Genomic DNA, 20,772 nt, shown 5'->3' on the forward strand with positions numbered 1-20,772 from the left:
AATATTGGTGGGGGCTCTTTTGCAAAGATGATCAAGAACACCACCTGACAGTTGTTGCAGATTATACAGCATACTTGTTACTTACACACATGTCCCAAAAAAGCCAAAATATGCACTGTATTGTAAACAAAATATATACATTTATTAGGCACTCAGAATAAGGGTAATAATCATGCCTGTTATTAATGTCAAATGTTATACGTTGTATTATATAACAAAATAGACATTTATAACATATTGTAAATGTCTATCTTTAAATAAAATATTAAATAGATACCTTTACATCCTAAACAGAAGGTCAAAACGTTAATATGTTACATGACAAACGTTATATATAGGCTATATATACAGATGTTTGCTAATGTATCCCTCTTATATCCATCAGGAATTCATATTAAATGATGAATTAACATTACCTCAGCACTGCATAAATGTGGTCGTCAGTCATATTGACAAAGAAGCACTATTATATTGTATATTATGCGGCGTTTAAAGGGACGGTATTTCGCTTGTCAGATTCAGATTTCGCGGGTGTGCCGCGTCTATGACGCTATCGCGTAGAGCTACGTCGATCCTTGCGTAATGCGGAAGTGGGCGTGGTTAAATCTAAACTGGGTTGGAAAAACGATACCACTGACGAAAATAATAGAATGTCGCCAGTTGTCATGACTCACGTTATACTGCAATGAGAACAGTCTCATAATACACACATGCGCACAGAAGGATTCACACTTGTATTTCATGATCCGAAAAAGGATCCACACTTGTGTTTTTCAATGCACACACAAATGTGTTCCGTTTCATATACATGTAAATAAAATCCAAATCCAGAAAAAAGTTTTACGTATTTATTTTTGATCCTCACATATTAGTTTTCCGTTTAAAACCTCTGCACCTGCAAACACAACCCGCTCTCTGTGCACGGATCGCTGCGCATTTGTGTGTGGGTTTTTGAGACTCCCCTGACGGTCAGCCGATTCGTACTTGTAATATTTTTTTTCCCAATCAGATCAGATCTAAGCCAATCACATGAGCGCGCCCCACGAGGGTAGATTTCTTGCATTCATGACGTAGCGCTTCATGTACGCATTTTGCGCAGTCCGGAGCTGACAGCTCCATGGAGCCTGCCTGCAGGCGCTAATCTCAGGACACCCTCCACTTTCAGCACAGCGCGACTTTCCGAACAGGAAATGCACGCAAATACAAGCCTTTATATTATTAAGGTACAGCGCCACTTTCTAAACCATTGATGAATGCTTGTGTGCACAAAAACGGCAGGCAAAACCGTTTTAAATGTGTGTTTCCTGTGTGGCGAATACAGCTGCTTTTATTTCTGTCTGCATGAAGTTGTTGTGAGTGTGGAGGGAGTAGCTACAGGTTAGCTTAGCCTAATCGATCAGTGCACTCCGAAGCCAGTGCTAGACAGTGACCTGTTAACGGGGGGAGCCCCGCCGGTCAGTATCGGCCGATATTCACTCTTAATAGTTTGATCTGTTCTCTCTATAAAGGCCGATCAGGAGAGCTGGATCTGATCCATATGGACATAAACAGGAGTGAAGTATAACCGGACCCGAGAGAGAGAGATCAGATCAGCTGCTGAGTCTGACGGAGACACGCAGCTCTGCATGATCACCTGAAGCCCCGCCCTCTGTTTAGCGAGCTGACCGGACTGCGCAAAATGCGTATATGAAGTAATCTTACCCTCGTGGGGGCGCGCTCATGTGATTGGCTTAGAATGAAGGAGACATCTGATTGGCTATAGATAGAAAAAATTACAAGTACGAATCGGCTGACCGTCAGGGGAGTCTCAAAAAACCCACACACGAATGCAAAGCGATCCGTGCACAGAGAGCGGGTTGTGTTTGCAGGTGCAGAGGTTTTAAATGGAAAACAGATATGTGAGGATCAAAAATACATATGTAAAACTTTGTTTCTGTATTTGGATTTTATTTAGATGTATATGAAACGGAACACATTTGTGTGCATTGAAAAACACAAGTGTGGATCCGGAAATACACGTGTGAATCCTTCTGTGCGCATGTGTGTATTATGAGACTGTTCTGAGCCCATAGAGTTCGGCCTCTTTTCTCCGCTAGTGAGAGCCAGAGGACAGCTGCTTTTCTGTCTGATCATTCTCCTGTTTGTAACATTACCGCGTCATATTTTTAATTGAAGTACCAATTTGAACTTTCACAGAGACTCAATTAGTCTTCTTTTTAAAGCTTCTCTCCTGGACGCGAGAATAACCAACACAGATAACAAAACCCACAGTGAGAGAACAACATATAATGTCTTAATTTAGAAGCATTCGAGACGTTGTGCTGGCTGTAGCTTCATATTCAGAACACAGACACTACCTTACTCTCAGCAGAAAATAGAATACTTTTTTTTTAAATTCCTAACTTTTTCCTTTACCTCAAATCACCCTCTGCATGCTACAATATGGGACCTGTGTCACAATACCACCTTCTGTGAGCTTTTTTCAACAGAACACTTTTTCTGTGCTTTGCAAATAGTAACAGTTCTATTGGCAACTTAATGATAATGGAATAAGAGTTTAGGGAAGACGTCTACAAACAATTTGTTTCCCAACAAGTTAATAATCTCATTTCAAACTGACTCTTTACCTGCATTCAACCAAACCCCTCTCAAACAGGGCTGATCAATACTACCCACACCTCAAGCTGATATCAGATAGCTCCCTATACCAACATCTTGGCCATTACAGATTCTGCAACTATGCAATGTGTTTGAAGAGATTACTCACCTGCTATATTCCATCTCACCAGATGATAACTGTCAGTATGCAACACAGTCTCACGGCATTTTGTGTTATAGTCACAAAATGAATCTATTGATTCATGTTCACCAATACGATTTCGCCATTTTTTTCGTGTCACACAGAACGATTTAAAAAGCAATGTAAATAATAACAAATTAGAAGGAAAAACAGATTTAAAAAATACAGATTTCAGTATTCTGACACAGAACGATTTTAAAAGCAATGTATTTCTATTGGTAGTATGTTTTGTGCCTGCACCAAATAATAACAATTTAGATGGAAAAAAAGATGACAAAAAATACAGATTTCAGTAGATTCTGAGGCTCTTTGCCCCATTTCTTTTCCTCGCAGACGGCAAAACAACTCAGACATTATACAATTTAAAATAAAATGGATAGGGTTAGGCTTAGGGTAAGATATTGAGTAAGAACATGTGTTTATGAATTACACAGCTTCTGGTATTCCAAGACCCGAGCGGACAAAAAGACGTGGTGCAGACACGAAACACACTACCAATAGAAATACATTGCTTTTAAAATCGTTCTGTGTGACACGAAAAAAAGGGGAAAATGGTGTTGGTGAACACGAATCAATAGATTACATGTTGTGACTATAACACACAATGCCATGAGACTGGGTTGCAGAATGATGATGGGTGCAGCAGCTAGACCATTCTCCAGCACTGACAGCGTTGTGGAGAGAAGTCTGGCTCTACAAGATTACTCATGAACCAAGGCACTCGGACACTTTTTGTAATACTTAGATTGCATTTTGTTAGTGCTTGGATGTGTTTAAGATATATGTCACTCCAAAATGTAGTCATATTATAGTGTAGGCTATACTGTACTGTATCATGCTTGGTGTTGAAACCTAAAGCAAGAGGCAATCACCTCACTGACCTGAAATGGACACAAGGAACTCTGAAAGTACAGTTCAGTTGGTTTGGGAGCGACAAGGTAAGTGAACTGGAAAGAGAGAAAAAGAACACTCAGTGCGACAGGAACATTGAGAGAAAGGAGCCCAGGCCCGGGGAGGATGATGACATGCTGGGTGGTGTTGTGGCTCTTGGTGATGTTCTGACTGATTCAGAGTGGCATGTTGTTTTTTCTTCACGTTCACAGGCTTCTGCTGCTATACCTCCATGTGCCCATCAGTGCCTCCTGTATCCTCCAGGGATCAAAACCTGACAGCCGAGGAAAACACAACAAAGTAAAACATGTCACGCCAGATCCTGTTACCCCAGGGTGTGAAGAGGCAGGGCCTGTCTCTTCTTTAAGTATTGAGCTGTTTCCTCTCAGTAAAGAGCATCCTAATGATTTCCTGTCCAAATGCTTATCTTCTGTCTGTTGCTAACCGAACAGAGTCTGAAGCTTCTGTCTTTGTTGTGTTTAGAGTCGGTGAGGTTCTGATCATTTATTCCTGTAAATTACTCTGACCTACTAACTGACCTGACCGAAGTTACTGAGTCTATGTGAGTTTACTGCTTGGCTCAGATCCACCAACGTCAGCAAGATCTCACCTCTACTAACTCCCCGAAGAACCAGGTTCAATTACCTGCTGTTTCTATTCAGACAACTCTTTTTAATCTGTTTAAGCGATCCCAAAGGATTTTGATATCAGTGAATGAGGTGTGTTCCTACCTACGTGTGTGTGGCAGGGTGCAGTCTTACCTTTGAAGCAGGAGAGGAGAGCACATATTTTCTTTTAGTTGTCCCAATCCAAAAGGTGAGATCAGTTTATTTGAAGAAAAATAGGTCCAAACCAATACAGAGTCTTTACTCTTTACCTTTTAACACATTATAATCATACGAAACATATCATGCTGGGGTTATATTTTTATCTAAAACCTTAATTCATATTTCTCTCATTTAACTAGAATTATTAGTCCTAAGGTCCTGTACGTAATAATTACGCATTCCAGGCAAGATCTAACTAGAATTATTAGTTCTAACATCCTGCACGTAATAATTACGCATTCCAGGCAACTTTACCGAGAGCCATCTAACCCAGCTCTGAGGGCCAGAGCTTACCGGGAGAGAGTATACCAGGGGTTTCCCCCTCTCTCTCCGACGAAATCCAAAAAAGCTCGTCTCTTTATGCTCAAAAAACCGGATAGAAAACCCACAAACACCTCCTCTATACCCAACCAACGTATTCTATTGGCTCTGGCATAAGACACACCTTCCCAAGTTTGTGTAAAAAAAAAGGACATGACCAGACATATTCTATGACTATGACATAACCACCTTTTTGAGGCGTCAATGTGTTTCTCCTTAAGTCCGGAGCCCCCCTCCCTGCTGTGAGAGGAGAGGAAAGAACCTGCCTACTCTCTTATCAGAGAGTAAGGCATAAATCATTATAGGCCTTACACTCAACTTAACAAACCACTTTGTTTTGTTTATGCTGTAAATATAGAAAAACCTAAAATATGAAGCATTTTCATTGTGGGTTATACAAGAATATAATTGATTATAACTAACTTTCGTTTTAAGTATTCAACATACTATGAAGCTCTCAACAGTTGTCAAATAGAAGTTATCAAACCTCAGGAAGAAAGATTATTTATGAAAGAGCTAGCAAAACATTACAAAAAATGTAGAATCCAGTTATCAGCTATTTTATTTTTTTCTGGTTTGCATAGGCCGTGTTTCCACATAACGTACATATTTTACGTATCCTTCATTAAAGGATTCTTGATTATACATTTTAAATATATACATGTTTAAAGCTGCAGAAGCTGCAGTTATTTAGTGAGGAATAAACACGAGGCACATATTGCATCGGGTGGTAAATTGGCTACTTATGAATTAGCAGTTAACAGATTAGTACATTTCTGCCAGCATTCCTTTCTTGTTTTTAGCAACAGGTTGCCTCAAGCTGTAATATGTTCTTCATTCTTAGAAGGCAATAGTTGTCAACCATAAAGAAGAGCCAAATGATGGACTCAACGAGCTTTTTGAACATTAAAGCATGAGACATATCTAAATATGAATATGAACCTGAAGACGATTAGGACCTCTTTAAAGCTTCTTTGCTGCTGAGGGAAGTCAGATATCTAGATAGACCACAACACATTCATTTATTTAAATAATTATCTTTATTGAACCATCTCTCAAACACACATTCATCAGTCATTCTTACATTCCCAGCCTTTCACAGTAAACCGTTATATAATAACAAACGTTTTCAAAAACAATGCCAACATGTACATTACATCAATGAAGTGGATTCATCCACTTTGCAAAAATGTTAAGTCATTTTAATTATAATTACATAAAGATGTGTTACATAGACATACTTTTTTTTTTTTGGCGTTAAGTCACAAAAAGTAGCTAGTAAAACCAAAACAGTTCTGAGGACATCTTTTCACATCTTTTGGGCCCATGCAGAAATAAAACAAATTCAATTCAATTCAAGCAAACAAACCAAACTAAATAAAATGACAATTTATAAAACTCCAGTTTTTTAAGCCGTTACACTGGATGCCAGTCCGCTTCAGGTGTGTCTTCAAAACAACCAAACAATATTTTTGCAGATTTTAGCCGCCAATTTATTAAGCATTTAGTACATTTTATATCACTGCCATCCAGTGGCGTAACAAGGTTGTGATTGATTTTGGGCCCTCCCCCCCAACTCTGTCTGTCTGTCTATTTCGAGGACGATGTATGACAAAAAAAACTGTCTAATTTTGTCAGTTTAGCCTTTACATCTCCTTGTTCTCTCTTGTCCTTTCTCTTTTGAGCGCCGCTCGTGTTTTGGTTTGCTGTACATTATAAATGCAAGCTATTCAATTTGTTATAATTCTGCTGATCTTACTGCTGCTATAGCTGTGTAGTACATATAAATGTTGATGTTGATTAAACAGTTCGCTCGTCACGCAAGGTATCACATGACATGAAAGGGAGCAAGGTCATTGGACAGACAAATTAAAAATTCATTTAGGTTGCTAGGTTACTTTGAAGACTGCGTGAACCAGTCAATGCCATTGGGGCCCCAAAATAAAATATATAACAAAAAAAATTATAAAAAAATTAAATAATATATATACATTTTTATTTATTTTTTGCATGGGCCCCTGGACGGCTGTGGGCCCCGGTGCAATGCACCAGCTGCACCGTGGATAGTTACGCCACTGCTGCCATCAACTACCATGATTACAGCTATCTAGAGGCACCACAACAGCACACTTGGTACTCATTTTGAAGTTTCAAATGCATTAATGCAACCACAACTCAAGCTGATTGGTGCACTTTAAACCAATGTTTGCCTGGACTGGACAAAAGCACACTAGAGAAAAAACATCATGTTTTGGGAACAGTCCATCGAATAAACGTGATTCGTCACTAACGGACTAAAACTATGCATGTTTTTAAAAGCAATGAGTTTGAAGGACATCATTGCATTTTAAAAATGTTGAATACGACTAAAGAACTCGTCACGTCCAATCAACATGACACCATCTGTTTAATACCATACAGCTACAGTTTGAAAAGTGCCCCAAGATCGATGGATAATCCATTTCCAATTATTAAGCGTGCCAATTCGGTGTAGATGTCGAAGGTAGTTGGGAAATGGGTGAGAAGCTGTGACAATGAGTTTACTTTTTACCTTATGGGTTTGTTGATTTTTAAACTTGGCATAAAAAAGATAGACGTTTTGTGGGAAGGCTTGCAACACACACACTGACTGTTAAAGAATATTTTAATGTGATCTGTGCATTTGGAGACTTTTAGTCTTTTCTCGTATGTGTCCTGTTTGTAATTTGAACAGGGCAAAGGTCAAGAGGCTATCCTGTGGGGGAAGTGTGGACCATGCACGTTGGCATTAACAGACCGATCTTTGTTTCTTAAATGTCTGGTACTAATTAGAGAAAGCGTGCGGTTATCAGCTCCCCCCTTTTTACATATAGAAGTTTTCCTGCCTTGCGTCCTCAGTGTTGCCAGGGTCTTTCTATGTGAGATACCTTGTAAATGCTCCGGCCGTGTGACTCTCAATAAACTCCAGTGTTTGATTAAGCGGATTCCAGCTTCCATTCTTTCATTGCATTGCTGAACAGAAGTTTCCTTCACACTGACAGATAGTGCAGAGTGCAACTGCATTATACCTTCAGTCAGTACTAGTGTTAATTTCGTCAGCTATTTTTTAATTTAGTTTTAGTCTTAGTCCTGTGTTAAATTGTCTTTTTAGTTTTAGTCATATTTAGTCACCTTCATCTTGTTTTTATTCAGTCAAGTTTTAGTCGACTAAAAGTCTGAGCATTTTAGTCTTATTTTAGTCAAAGAAAACTAATTATTTTAGTCTACTTTTTGTCAATGAAAACTGTTGAGTCTTTTTTAGTCATCAGATTATATAGAACATTCCAGTCAAAGTAGTCTAGCCAAAACCAATAATTTGTCATTTTAGTCAAACGTATTTCACAATAAGATTATATCTTGTCCTTATTTGATGAAAAACACAGGTTGATTAGAAAGCAGCTTTGCAGAGAGTATCTGGTCAGGTTTGTGGTGTTTGTACCAGCTGTGTTATGGCCACATTGCTTCCCTTCTGATAAAACAATGCATTTGCTTTTTTTCTCAAATATCACATCGTTTCTTTCTCCCAAGCAGTGGGGGCTATAGACTTTTTCGTTGTCAGTAATTTTGACGGACAGGATCGTAACATTTCTGTCATAATCCATTATTATCCGTCGAGTGCACAATTTATCAATCACTCGCGCTGACGGGGGGGTATTCGGTTAACGCGACCACTGCTCCCAAGCCCTGTTGTTGCCATTTTATTTTCTGTTGAATAAGGTTAGTTAGACCATGAGTTAGACCCGAGTCTTCCTATTGTGCCGCTGCCCGGTGTAATTCAAATGTACCGCCGCGCGCAGCACAGAAACAGCTGCTGCTCTGCCGCAGCACCGGAAATGGAACTGCTGGGAGAAAAACTGACTATCAGAGATGTAACGTTATCTTTGATAATATTTCGTCTCCTCATTTTTCGTCAACGAAAGTAAAGAGAGATTTTGGTATAGTTTTTATTCAGTAAACTACATTTTCGTCTCGGCACTTTTCGTCAACGATATTGCATGATGATTTCGTTACAGTTATTGTTTACTGCCGTCGGTGCCGTCTCGTCATCGTCTCACTTTCGTCATGGAAAAAAAGGTCGTTGACGAACATATTTCGTCATAGTTTTAGTCAACGAAATGAACACTAGTCAGTACCACCTAACCCTCACCCTAATGTAAATGAAAGGTTAACCAACATGGTGACTGTTGACATACACTATACACTGTTCTCCCTGTGCTCCTCCAGTGTGTTAGATCTCTTTCTCCAGTAGATCTAGTCAAAACTCAGCCATCATCGAGTGTAGCCTCACCCCAAGTGCATCAAATACATTTCTTATTTTATGGTCTTAAAGATCTAGTTGAGTCTGAGTCTGCGCCATGTCTTAAAAGTTAATAAGGATTCAAATAGGCATTGTCATCTTCAAGTGGCTTTCCTAAAACATTGAAATGCTATAACGGAAGCACATGTGGTTGGCTTCCTTATTCAGGGAAGACAAAAAATAATTAGCATGGAATATAGTTTACCAATATATTCTGTCCGCATTCATATAATCAATGGCTTCACTTCCAAAGGTTCCCTAAGAGGATTCCAATCTCTCCCACATTCAGTCCCTTTGACTATCCAGTGCTAGCTCTTGCAGCAGTGCGGCAGGATGAAGACACTTAGCAGAGTCCTGGCAAAGCCCAGCCTGTGATTACATAATCAGCTCCTAGGCACTGGTTGAGTCAGTGGGAGAACATGCAGGGAGCTGCAGGTTCAGCTGCTCTCTCTGCAGAGCAGCAGGGCATGCTGGGAGGGTGATCTCTCGGACTGCAGCAGCCTACAACAAAAAAGGGAAAATATTACTGGGAGGATAAAGCAAGATGCAGCCTACATCGTTATCTTCTTCTGGGTTTTTTTTTGACACTATCAGTCGCAGTAAGAATGGACAGTGAAAATGAGCGTTTGACCGTATATTGGCATCATAGCAGCACAATGTAATATCTTTATCTGTAGAATGTCACAGACAGAATACCTTATTTTGGTAACATAAGGCTCTTTGCTAATATATTGTTGGGAGTGCGTTGTAGAAAGGGTAGCATCAGCCACACACTCATCCCTAAATGTACAATCTGACTATACATCATCACGACAGATAGACATTTGAAGTGATGTTTCTGGCTTCCTGACATACACAAGTTCAACATTCACTATGTCGTCGACTAAATCTTAAAAAACAGAATTTTGTTATTAATCAAATATTAAAATAAAGTGTTAAAAGGTCAAGTGTTCATCAGCACCTTTCTCATACGAGTTTATGTGCAGGGAGTTGTCCTGGTTGCAGTGACTCGACGTAGGCTAAGGCACTCTGCATGGAGGTCAGGCAGTATCCTTCCTCTCCTATCAAGTAGCTGAAAAAGTCAACATTAGTTGATTATAAGAAATCTGCAAGTCAGAGAAAGAAACGTTGTTGTGATTTGAAGGCATGTACTTTTGAGGTAAAAAAGATAGCAGGACATAAACTGAAAGCAATTTAATTCTACCAGACCTAAAAAAAAACGAGACTCGACTGCCCAAAACATTTCGAAAAATCCAAGAACAGAATAGAGAATTTATTCATTTTGCTGAATTTACTTCAACATTTTCCCACAGTGAGGAAAGGACATCTCTTCTTGAACCTTAAACTATTACTTTGTGGAATGGATCTGCGTGTTTTTTGGAGCCGGTATAAATGAATTAAAAATGTGGGGCAGCATGATGTATGGAGGGCTGATATGTGAGAAGAACTAGTGATTGAGGAGATCTGTGCAGAGAGAGGAGACAGGAGGGGGGGTGCATGTCAACTCTGGCCGACCTTTGAATAACAAGAGTGTACCACAAGACCGACTGTAGACAGGAAGAAGACAGTGAGAGGTAGAGAAAAGAAATTCCTTGTTAACTGAGTTCTGGATATTGAGAGTAAAATAATGTGGTGCACAATACCAACATATTTGTGCTGAAGTTTAATAAGAAACATGCTACTACATACCTTAACAAGCAACCACTAAGAATTTTAGCTGATGACATCTTAATTTGATAACAGGTTTAAGTATTGCACTTGAAGGACTTTTGTCTCACTGTTTGACTTTGTGCAATACCCACTTTTCTTCTGTGCTTTTTTCTCACTGGTTTGAAGTGGATGTGACTTCCATACACCGATCAGGGTTTACTAACATTTCAATCAGAATACAGTAGGTTAAGTTACTGTCAGTGAAATCTGATCAAACAACAGCCACACAGTTATGATGAAGCAGATCAGTTCAGTTTCTCACTGTTAAGCTGCATTCAAATGATACCGTAAGACAACGCTATTGTGTTTCTATGGAGAGTGGTGCTGCCCACCCAGGCTGAAGTGCTACCCTTTGTGCAGCTCAAAAGCCGCCAGGAAGTGCTGCCGATGCTGAAGCTAATTTTCATAGTGGGGAAGAGACGTCCGTAGATCAGCAAATATATATTTTTTATTACTTAAAGGTGGGGTAAGTAAGTTTGAGAAACCGGCTCGAGATACACTTTGTGTTACATTCCATGGAATGCTCTTAACATCCCGATAGCAATGAATATCTGAATTGCTTTGACAACAAATCCATAAAAAAAACGTCATCTGTGGAAGACGCAGTACTGTAAAAAGCACGACCAATCATCTGAGCCGGCCCGGCTAAAATAACTGGATGGCCTACCTGCCTGTCAGCCTTCCATCTGTGCACAAACTTATCTCGTGCCCTCATTGGTCATGTGCGCGTTGGAGGAGGGGCTCTGTGAGGAAGTGGCAGATTTCTTCCGGCTGTGTATTTTCAAATTCTAGCGCACTCGAGCTAGATACCTATCCCACCACTACTCAGTACGAACACTTTTCTGCCTTTATTTTAATTATTAGGGTCTAAGAGTTGTAAAATGAGCTTAACCTGTAAAGCCCGAAGGTCTCCGCCGACGGGGACCCTGTTTTTTTTTTCTCACAACACTGTGTCTCAGGGCATCTTAATATTTAAAAACCTATTAATGTGTTATACCAGATTAACGAGAAGAATCTCAGCTAACTGACAATATGAACCTTTTTTACAGAAACAAAACACAAGTCTCACAAGAAGCGTTAGCATTAGCCCTTAGCTAAAACGGGCAGATGCTACTTCCGGTGCTAACTAGCAAAAACGATCTTTAAAATGTAATATTTTCTGCACAAACTACATATCATCTGAAAGCTGATACTCCACAGATTATTTTTGTTATAAGTATCATCACTGTAGGACACAAACTCACTGAGCTAGCAGCCAGAACAGAGAAGAAAAAAAACAACAGTTTTCAAAACCATAACAATAATTATATCTTACCGTTGCTGTTTTGTGATCAAAGCTCTTGTTTAAGGGAATACAAACCCTGTTTAAGGTTAATCCAATGTCTCTTAGTCACTTTATAATTGTTCTTGATAATCTATCATTACATTCATGGCAGCGGAGTAGGTACAAAGTTTCGCAGTCCCGAGCTAACGCTGTCTCACGTGCTGTTTACGCAAACCTCTCTCTACTTGTAAGTGTTTAGCGGGACTTACTAACTGTCACTCGATTCTATTGGCTCTAACGGTTCAGAAAAGGTGTCAATCACCCAAATCGACCAATGGGTTCCAAAGATATGATCCTGCGTAGTATAAACTACACCTGCTCCGGCTCCATTACGCATTACGCAGCCAGAAGGGAGAGCTTCACCACAGAGCAGGTGCTAGAGATGCTAGCTGACGATAGCTATGATCATACCAGATGACTCTTCGTCGGATGATGAAGATCTCCTCCAGCCAGACCTGTATCCGGACAGTAGTGACTCGGATGTTGAACTTCCACAACAGGTATGTAATCTCTCTGTTTTTATATATTACTTATGTGTTTGGTGAAACTGCGTCACAGTGCTAGCTTAGCCAAGAAGCTACAGGAATGATTAGGCAAAATGCTAAATAGTGTTACTTGTCTTTTTCATTTCATTTCATTTCAAACCTTTATTTAACCAGATTGGTCCCATTGAGATCATAGATCTCTTTTTCAAGGAAGACCTGCAGCATATAGGTTCCACATGAAACATAAAACAATAAAGGACATTATATTTACAGGATACATAGTTATAGACATTTACAAGTGCCCATTGTATCAGCAAGCATTTCATTTAGCCTTTTGGAGTTACATTTTCTAAATGAATGGCCAGTGAATGAATATATATATATGTGTTTACTTATTTATTTGGTGTAATATTATTCATTTATTGTCCAATATTATCCTTTTTATATATTACTTTTGTGTTTGGTGGAACTGCATCACAGTGTTAACTTAGCCAAAATGCTAAATAGTGTTACTTGTCTTTTTGGAGTTACATTTTCTAAATGAATGGCCAGTGAATGAATATACATGTGTTTACTTATTTATTTGGTGTAATATTATTCATTTATAGTCCAATATTATCCTATAAGTATAAGCCAGTGAATTAATCTAATCTCTTTGTTTTTCCACATTTGTTAGATGAGGTGTGACCCCAGCAGGACAAAGCCACACACCCAGAAGACTTTCAGGGAGCGGCTTGCTGCAGAATTGTTGGAGTTTGCTGAAGGCCCTGCTGAAGGCCCTGCACCTCCACCACCCCCTCTTCCACCACTCACATGCATGCCCGAGTATTATGGGGAAGATGCCACCAAGCTCAGGAAGAACTGCAGGAGGTGCCTAGATGCTGGACTCAAAAGGGTGAAGACACCTGTGTACTGCAGGAAGTGCCAGGTCCCTCTGTGCTTCACTGTCAAAAGGAACTGTTTCAGGGAGTGGCACGACCTAAATACTGGAACATTCAGGTAGGTATAAAGTTCAGGTAGGTATAACATTTTGCGAGTGTTTATTTAAAAAAAAAATACTTGTTGTTTTAATATACCTAGTGTGATTTTATTGTATAGTGTGTTGGTAAAATATTTGTTGTTTTTACAAACCTACAGTGTGGTTTTATTGTATAGGACGTTGGTAAAATGTTTGTTTTTACATGCCTATAGTGTGTTGGTAAAATGTTTGAAATAAATCTGCCCCAGTTGGAGTCAAATGTTACCTATGTTTCCGTTTTTTTTTATTGTGCAAGGACACCTACACACAATGACCTACAGTGTAGTTTTATTGTATAGTGCAGGGGTGGCCAACCAGTCAGAGGTTAAGAGCCACATTGTTTCTATGTTACTGCAAAGAGCCACATCAAACACACAGTCACTGATACCGCTTGTTTCAGTATTTTGTTTTATGGAGACAAGATTTCAACCACGTCACTGATGCATTTTTGTGGCATTGGGATATATATTTTTTAAATCCTCTGGAGCAGAGAGAGGAGATTATTGTTATTGATTAATGCATCAGTGTTTCTTTGGGTCAAAAACACTAAACTCACAACTTAAAATGAAAGCATTTAGTTTATTTAATAAAAGAGCACATGTTCAATGTGAAAAGTGACAGTAGTTATAGATTATTCGCAATTTAGTGCTATATATATATATTTAAAAAAAAATTATATATTTGTTTTAAACACCTTGAATTTCAGGGGGGGGCGCGGGGTTCCGTTGGCGGGGCGCAGCGCCCCTCCAAGACAATGGTAGGGGAAACACTGGATAGTGTTTAATCAACGATAGGTTTCCCCCCCTCAAAGGTGATTGGTTCACTGCATCGCAGGTATTATTGTGATTGGTTCTTGGGCCACATCAAAATTAGACGCGCTGTCATTCTCTCATACTGACACCTGACACCACACATACACACCGGGAGCCGGGACGAAAGTAACACGGGACGAAAGTAACGGAGCGATTTTATCCGAGCCCAAACAACTTTGAACGGCCAAATTACGTCAGAATTATCAGCATTCAATACTTAACAGACCTACTAAATATCAGGTTTACTTTTCTTAAAAAAAGGGAAACAGTATTAAATGTAATTATTGTGCTTTATTTCCCACCAGAACCAGAACACAAACTTTTAAACAATGAGAACAATAAATGAAATAAATGACAATAATACGTATTAAATAAAATTAATACATTTCTCACACAGGCCTCGTGGTGTCCGTAGGCTTGCCCTCACTGTCAGAGATATAGCTAAAATACTTCCAAATTTCGCTTCTGACGTCTTTTTTGTTAACAAGCCGAGGCGCAGCGGCAGCTGCACTCCCACTTGCAGCCATGCTTCTCGTTTTCTCACATGCTCTGGCAGCTTGCGCGTGCACGAGAGAGGGGAGGCACTTGAGCGTGCTTGAGGGGAGGGACTGCAGGCACGGCTGCAGTGCAGGGAGTGGAAGCAGAGCGCTGAACACACACGGCTCTTATTAAAACGGCGCTTTGTCACCGGAGTACTTTTCCCCGTCATTCTTAAAGTACCGATACTAATGAAACGGAGGAATCCTAACGTTTTTAACGGCAGGGTATCGCGGTACCTTTCAAGTATCGGTACACCGTGCAACACTAGTCAGGAGTCAGTGTCTCTCCCCCAAACTCACACATATACAATTCGATATGAACTGAAGAGCCGCATGAAACTAGGCAAAGAGCCGCATGCGGCTCGAGAGCCGCGGGTTGGCCACCCCTGGTATAGTGCGTTGGTACAGTTACATACACACACAGCTACACTTACACATACACACCTACACATACCCACACAGCTACACTTACATACCCACACAGCTACACTTACACACACATATTTTTAACATTTTTTTAAGAAATATATATATTTTTTTTAAGAAATATATATATATATTTTTTTAAAAAGGTCAAATGGCACTGATGGAACCAAATGTGCCCAAAGCTTATTCCGTCTGGACTTTATTTTCATAAACCTCTCTAAAAAGGTCAAATGTCACTTGTTTTGCCTCAATCTTGATACAGGGTACTTATTATGTTATACTTTGGATTCCGAAAGCTTTTAGGCTACTAACCCATCATTCAAGGTTGGTCTTCACTATAAGTAATGGGTTTTCTTTAGGCGGAGACAGGAATTTACATTTTTTTCCTATGTTCCATCTGAATTTACTCTAATCTATATTGATTCTGACACTTCTACATCCAACTCACAGATGTAACCTTGCTTTGACAACAACAATTATTTATATAAACCTTTTAGAAGTGAAGTTATAGTCATTTGTTCTGGGAATGTCATTTTCGAGCCTGAAACCTGAAAAACAGGCTCGGGGTTTAACAGGTTAAAGCTGAGCACAAGGGAAAACTCAAGTGCGCCCTCTCTATGGGACCACATACGGGAACATTTGCTCTCCAGAGGCAGGCCATTTTGTCTTCAGGCTCCACTGAGCAACTCATAGAAATGACCAAGGCTCCGCCTCAAAGGCCCTCGCTGACTATTTCATGCGGTGAACGACACCAAGGGTAGCGCTCAAAGTTTGAATTATTTTAACTTAGACCAAGTTACAGCTGACATTTCGACCCGCAACCAATCAGAAAATGTATGTAGCGGCGCAGGCTAGCAGGCGAGGCAACCATAGAAATGTAACTTAAAGTGGACCTATCATTCTGTATTTGAACAATATATTGTGTTTTTTTTTTCAAAAAACCAAACAGATCCTGCATTTCAGCCATGCCTCATTTCGCTCTATTTGCTCTTTCCAGCCCTGTTTTTGCAGGGGCTGATTCTGTGACGTAGCTTTAATGCAAATGAGCTGACCACGCCCCCCTGGAGGAGAGGGGAGCGTACTCGGATCAGCTGCTGGGATGTCAGAAGAGGGGGAGGAAAAGAGATCTCCGTCCTCCGTGTTTTATTCTTATATGATTATATTGAGTCGTTATTCAATTGTTTTAAAGCTCAATAAATAACAAAGAAGACCTTTGACCGGCACTTTTCTAATTTTGTCCGGAAGATTTAAACTTTAACGGACATGTTGACCGGCGAACAAAAATCTAACTGAAACTCTGCCGCACGGTCCCCTCGTCCCTTGGAAGAGGCGGAGAGGTGGGTGTTTGTCATCTGCTGGTGGACTACCGATTGCATTGAATTACAGCAGCAGGAGCAAACGCTTGTCTCGGGGAGGGATAAAAAGAGCCACAGCTGCTATTGTGGCAGACTACAGCGCCACTTACAGGCCTGGCATATGTACTACAGCGTCTCCAGTGCTTTCGAGCGGCAATGCAGTGTGCGAAAAAGTACACGTCCCTCCGTCCGGGACGTGTTATTTACAATATCGGACAAGTAGATCTTTCAATTGACTTGTCCGGTGGACAAGTGATGTTTTTCGGCCTGATTTATTGACAAATTATTGATAAATTCAGTTTACAAAAGGGAGAACTCATTCGCAAATTGTACGTGTCCGCCATTGTTAGTTTAGAAATGTTAGTTTTGGTTCTGCTTGTCGATTCCTAAGGAAATGCATCTTGCCGCTTTCTGTACAGTTAGACGGGGGCGGGGCGGGAAGTGGAGCACAGTGGCAGGGTTGGGAAGCAAAACTCGGTTCCGAGTAGGAACAAATAACAATTGTCCGGTACCGGGATTAATAAGAGTTGTGAGGACAGGAGGCACCGCAGCTCTCTCTCTCTCTCTCTATGCTCCGTATCAGCTGATCGCTGCATGGTGCAGCTCAGTATCTCTCTCTCTCTCTTTCTACACAAATCGGATCCGCTGCCACTTTAACAGCCTCATCTTTGTCAAACTTTCTTATGTTCTTTCTCTAACACCTAATGAAGGTTATTAAGCGTTTTAGCTCATGTGTTGTTAATATTGACCACCATTTCCTTTATGAAGTGAAGCAGCCTCCCTGTGTGTGTCCTCGCGCTGTCCTCACATCCCCGGACCCCCAGACTCGGAGGAGCACAGGGATGTCAGTATTGTTTATGAAGCAGGGTATAGAAAGTAGCTACATTATTGAAATTAAAATACAATGTATTTACTTTTACAAACAGTGAGCAGCTGGGCAGCTGCAGCATGTGTATTGCAGGACATGTGTAAGCATGCAAGCGTCTTTGAGTTGTAGAAAAGCGCTAGGCATATAGGCTATACATATAATGTGTTATTATTATTATTAGGCCTATGTGTTGGACATGTGTGGTTGGACTCTGTCTCACAGGCAGGCTGCAGTGTAACATCAGAGGACACTGGGCCAATTGTACATTTTCAAACTGCACCACTTAGAACTAAACAATGCAGAGATTATTTTTATATAATTGTATTCAATAACCGTAAGAAATTAAACAGTATGAAGTGATTTGTAAATAGGAATACAGATTTGACTTAATGTTTTCATAAATATATTTTTCTCCCAGTGTGTCATGGGACTTATTTTTACCCTCTCAAAGAACTGGAATCGAGAACCGAAAATAACCGGAATCGAAAAGCAGAACCGGAATCGTTAAAATCCAAACGATACCCAACCCTATGTGTGATGCAGTAAAATCTTACCGCTCACTTACGTTAGCGGTGTCGTAAAAACTGTGGGAAAATGTAAAATACGATGGCGAAGAAGAAGATTCCAGTGGCCCCAATTTTTGTCCATTCTGGACAAGTGAAGAATGTATTCGGACAAGTACATTGCCAAACTCACTTGTCCATGGACAAGTACTCTCTAAAAACTTTTTCCGTGGCCCAACCCCCCATTCCCCTGATAGGTGGAGAGTTGGCCATATAGGCGGAGCTCCTCGTTCCTGACGTCAGAGAATTTTCAAATCTGTATCAGCTCCGTTGCAGCCCCGTTTTTAGAGATTTGGGTATGGAGGAAAAGAGAGAGGGTTGTGTTTTCTGACACTTGGTGAGTTCCCTGGAACACCGGGGACACATATTCATGTATAAAAGACTTATAGAAGTGCTTTTTGCATGATAGGTCCCCTTTAACTGGCTGTTTTCTGCCAAATCTTGCGATGGGCAAATCACATATAATCTAAATGCAGCCTTAAACATTGATAACTGTGGATTTTGTCCAGTATTTGTTTTATTTTATTTTGACTCCCTCAAGCTTCTGATGGATCGCACTGTAGAAAGCACAGTGTGATCCGATAATGAAGTAGCTGCAATAATGCCAAGAACAACAGTATTTGAATTTTTTGTTAAAAGGACAACTTCTGGTATGAAACATAACAATTATAAAAAAAATGCTCAGGCGAGCAAAATGACAAAAAAGAATGAAATGAGACTAAAATTCAGAGATTAACATAGGACTGTAATCAAAACTGTAACTAATTATACAAATCTGTTAATAATGAAATAGGGGGAACAAAGTTAAAAGTTACTTTTTATTCAAAGGCAATCTTATTTTAAATCCGGTGTACATAATAAACATTGGTTTGTTTAAGTAAACGTGCACCGCTGGCCCACCTCTGTTGGTGCTTGTTGACCGAAGTTGGCAGGAATGACATCAAGAAGCAGAGATAGCAAAATATGCTTCCATTCAGAAAGCATTTGACATAAAACTCAAGAGTTCAAGTAAAAAAGAATATCAAAATGAAAGGATATGTTATGACGCATTAAATCTTATCAGGCTTCGATTGATTGATTTTTGATTGCGTCAAAGTTATGCCTCGTCTAGTTTACTAAATAAATGTTTTTTAAAGGCTTAGTGCAGGGATCACCAACTACATTTGTCCAAGGGCCAAAATGTATCCAATAGACCCTACGTGAAGGCTCTTCACGCTAACGAAGGATCACTTCTAGGCAGGGTTGGGAGGGTTACTTTGTAAATGTAATCAGTTACTGAATACAGAATACATGCTCTGAAAGTAATCAGAATACAGTTACAGTTACGTGTCTTAAAAAAGTATTCAGATTACTTTTAGAATACTTTCTTTTTCCATAACAGATGGGTATGTTTTGGTGAACAGGAGACACTTATTTTATTGTTATAATGGCTTATCAAGAACTCAAACACAACATCTTGGTGTCATTCTGGACAGCTCTCTCATCTGCACCCCACATGAAAAACATCACCCGGACTGCATTCTTTGTACCGTCTTAAAACCTTTCCTTGGAATATGTTATGAATTGTAAGGTGTCCTTGGGTGCTTTGAAAGGTGCCCCTAAATAGAATGAATTATCATTATTATCTGAAACGATGTAATAACTTTTTCCAGTCACTTGCCCCATGCATTCAGCAGCAGCAGGCCATTTACTTTGATTTGATCCCGTTATGAAATGTCATCATTTCAACAATAAATAAATGCATAAACGTTATCTTGCACATTTTATCTAACCATCTCCGTTTCTAACTTTCAATATATTTTAAAAGAGATCTCTCTCTCTCACAGACACGCTGCATCTCTCTCTCGCTCACAGACATGCTGCAGCCCCGTGCAGTGTGCACACAGTTCTGCCGGTAATGAATATTACATTTTGTGAGGAAACTTTTCCACTAATAATTCCAATAAGTATTCCAAAATGTATTCACTTCAGGTTTACGAAAGTAACTGTAATCAGATTACTCGTTTTTCAAATGTAACGCCAGCTGAATACAGTTAGCCTACTTGATGTTTGTATTCTGATTACGTAACGCCGTTATGTTTTCCGTTACAACCCAACCCTGCTTCTAGGCTACTGTCCCTAGGGTTGGGTACACCATTTCGATTCCAACGGCATCATTTAGAAATGGGAATTTCGGTTCCGCTTTTCGATGCCTGAGGAAATGTTTCTCGCCGCTCTCCGTAGCCTACTGTATGACTGCGGCGAGGCGGGAAATGTAGCGTTGTACCTACACTTCCTACAGTGTAACCTGAGACCAGGGCCGGCCCGTTGCACTGGCGTTATAGATGTTCGCCTAGGGCGCCAGATCTGTGGAGGCGCTGCGCTGACAGCTCTGGGAGGGAAAATAAATGTTTTGACCGTTGGTGCTCATACTACATTTTCGGGCCTTGATGTAACAATATTCATAATTAAGTAAATGTAACACCCTTTTTCATCCCGGTTACACGTTTCATTTGCCCTGTACAATGCGCGCTGCAAG

The 20,772-nt window shown here is 40.1% G+C and overlaps 1 protein-coding gene across 4 annotated transcripts in view; it reads right to left on the minus strand.

The window, feature by feature from the left end:
* Positions 1-3,902: 3,902 nt before the first annotated feature.
* Positions 3,903-20,772, minus strand: part of vps9d1 (VPS9 domain containing 1) — a 60,902-nt gene continuing 44,032 nt past the window's right edge. For 2 of the 4 annotated variants that reach the window (XM_034087515.2, XM_034087512.2), the window contains exons 16-17: positions 10,116-10,226; positions 5,861-9,655 (exon numbers count right to left, since the gene is read on the minus strand). In XM_034087515.2, the coding sequence (XP_033943406.1) occupies positions 10,121-10,226 (106 nt within the window). In that variant the 3' untranslated portion in view covers positions 5,861-9,655; positions 10,116-10,120. Of the gene's footprint in view, positions 3,966-5,860; positions 9,656-10,115; positions 10,227-20,772 lie in introns of those variants that run through there. The other 2 variants (XM_034087514.2, XM_034087513.2) reach the window with 2 other exon arrangements.

The sequence above is a fragment of the Pseudochaenichthys georgianus genome, chromosome 7 (genome assembly GCF_902827115.2).
Source record: "Pseudochaenichthys georgianus chromosome 7, fPseGeo1.2, whole genome shotgun sequence".
Classification (NCBI taxonomy): domain Eukaryota; kingdom Metazoa; phylum Chordata; class Actinopteri; order Perciformes; family Channichthyidae; genus Pseudochaenichthys; species Pseudochaenichthys georgianus.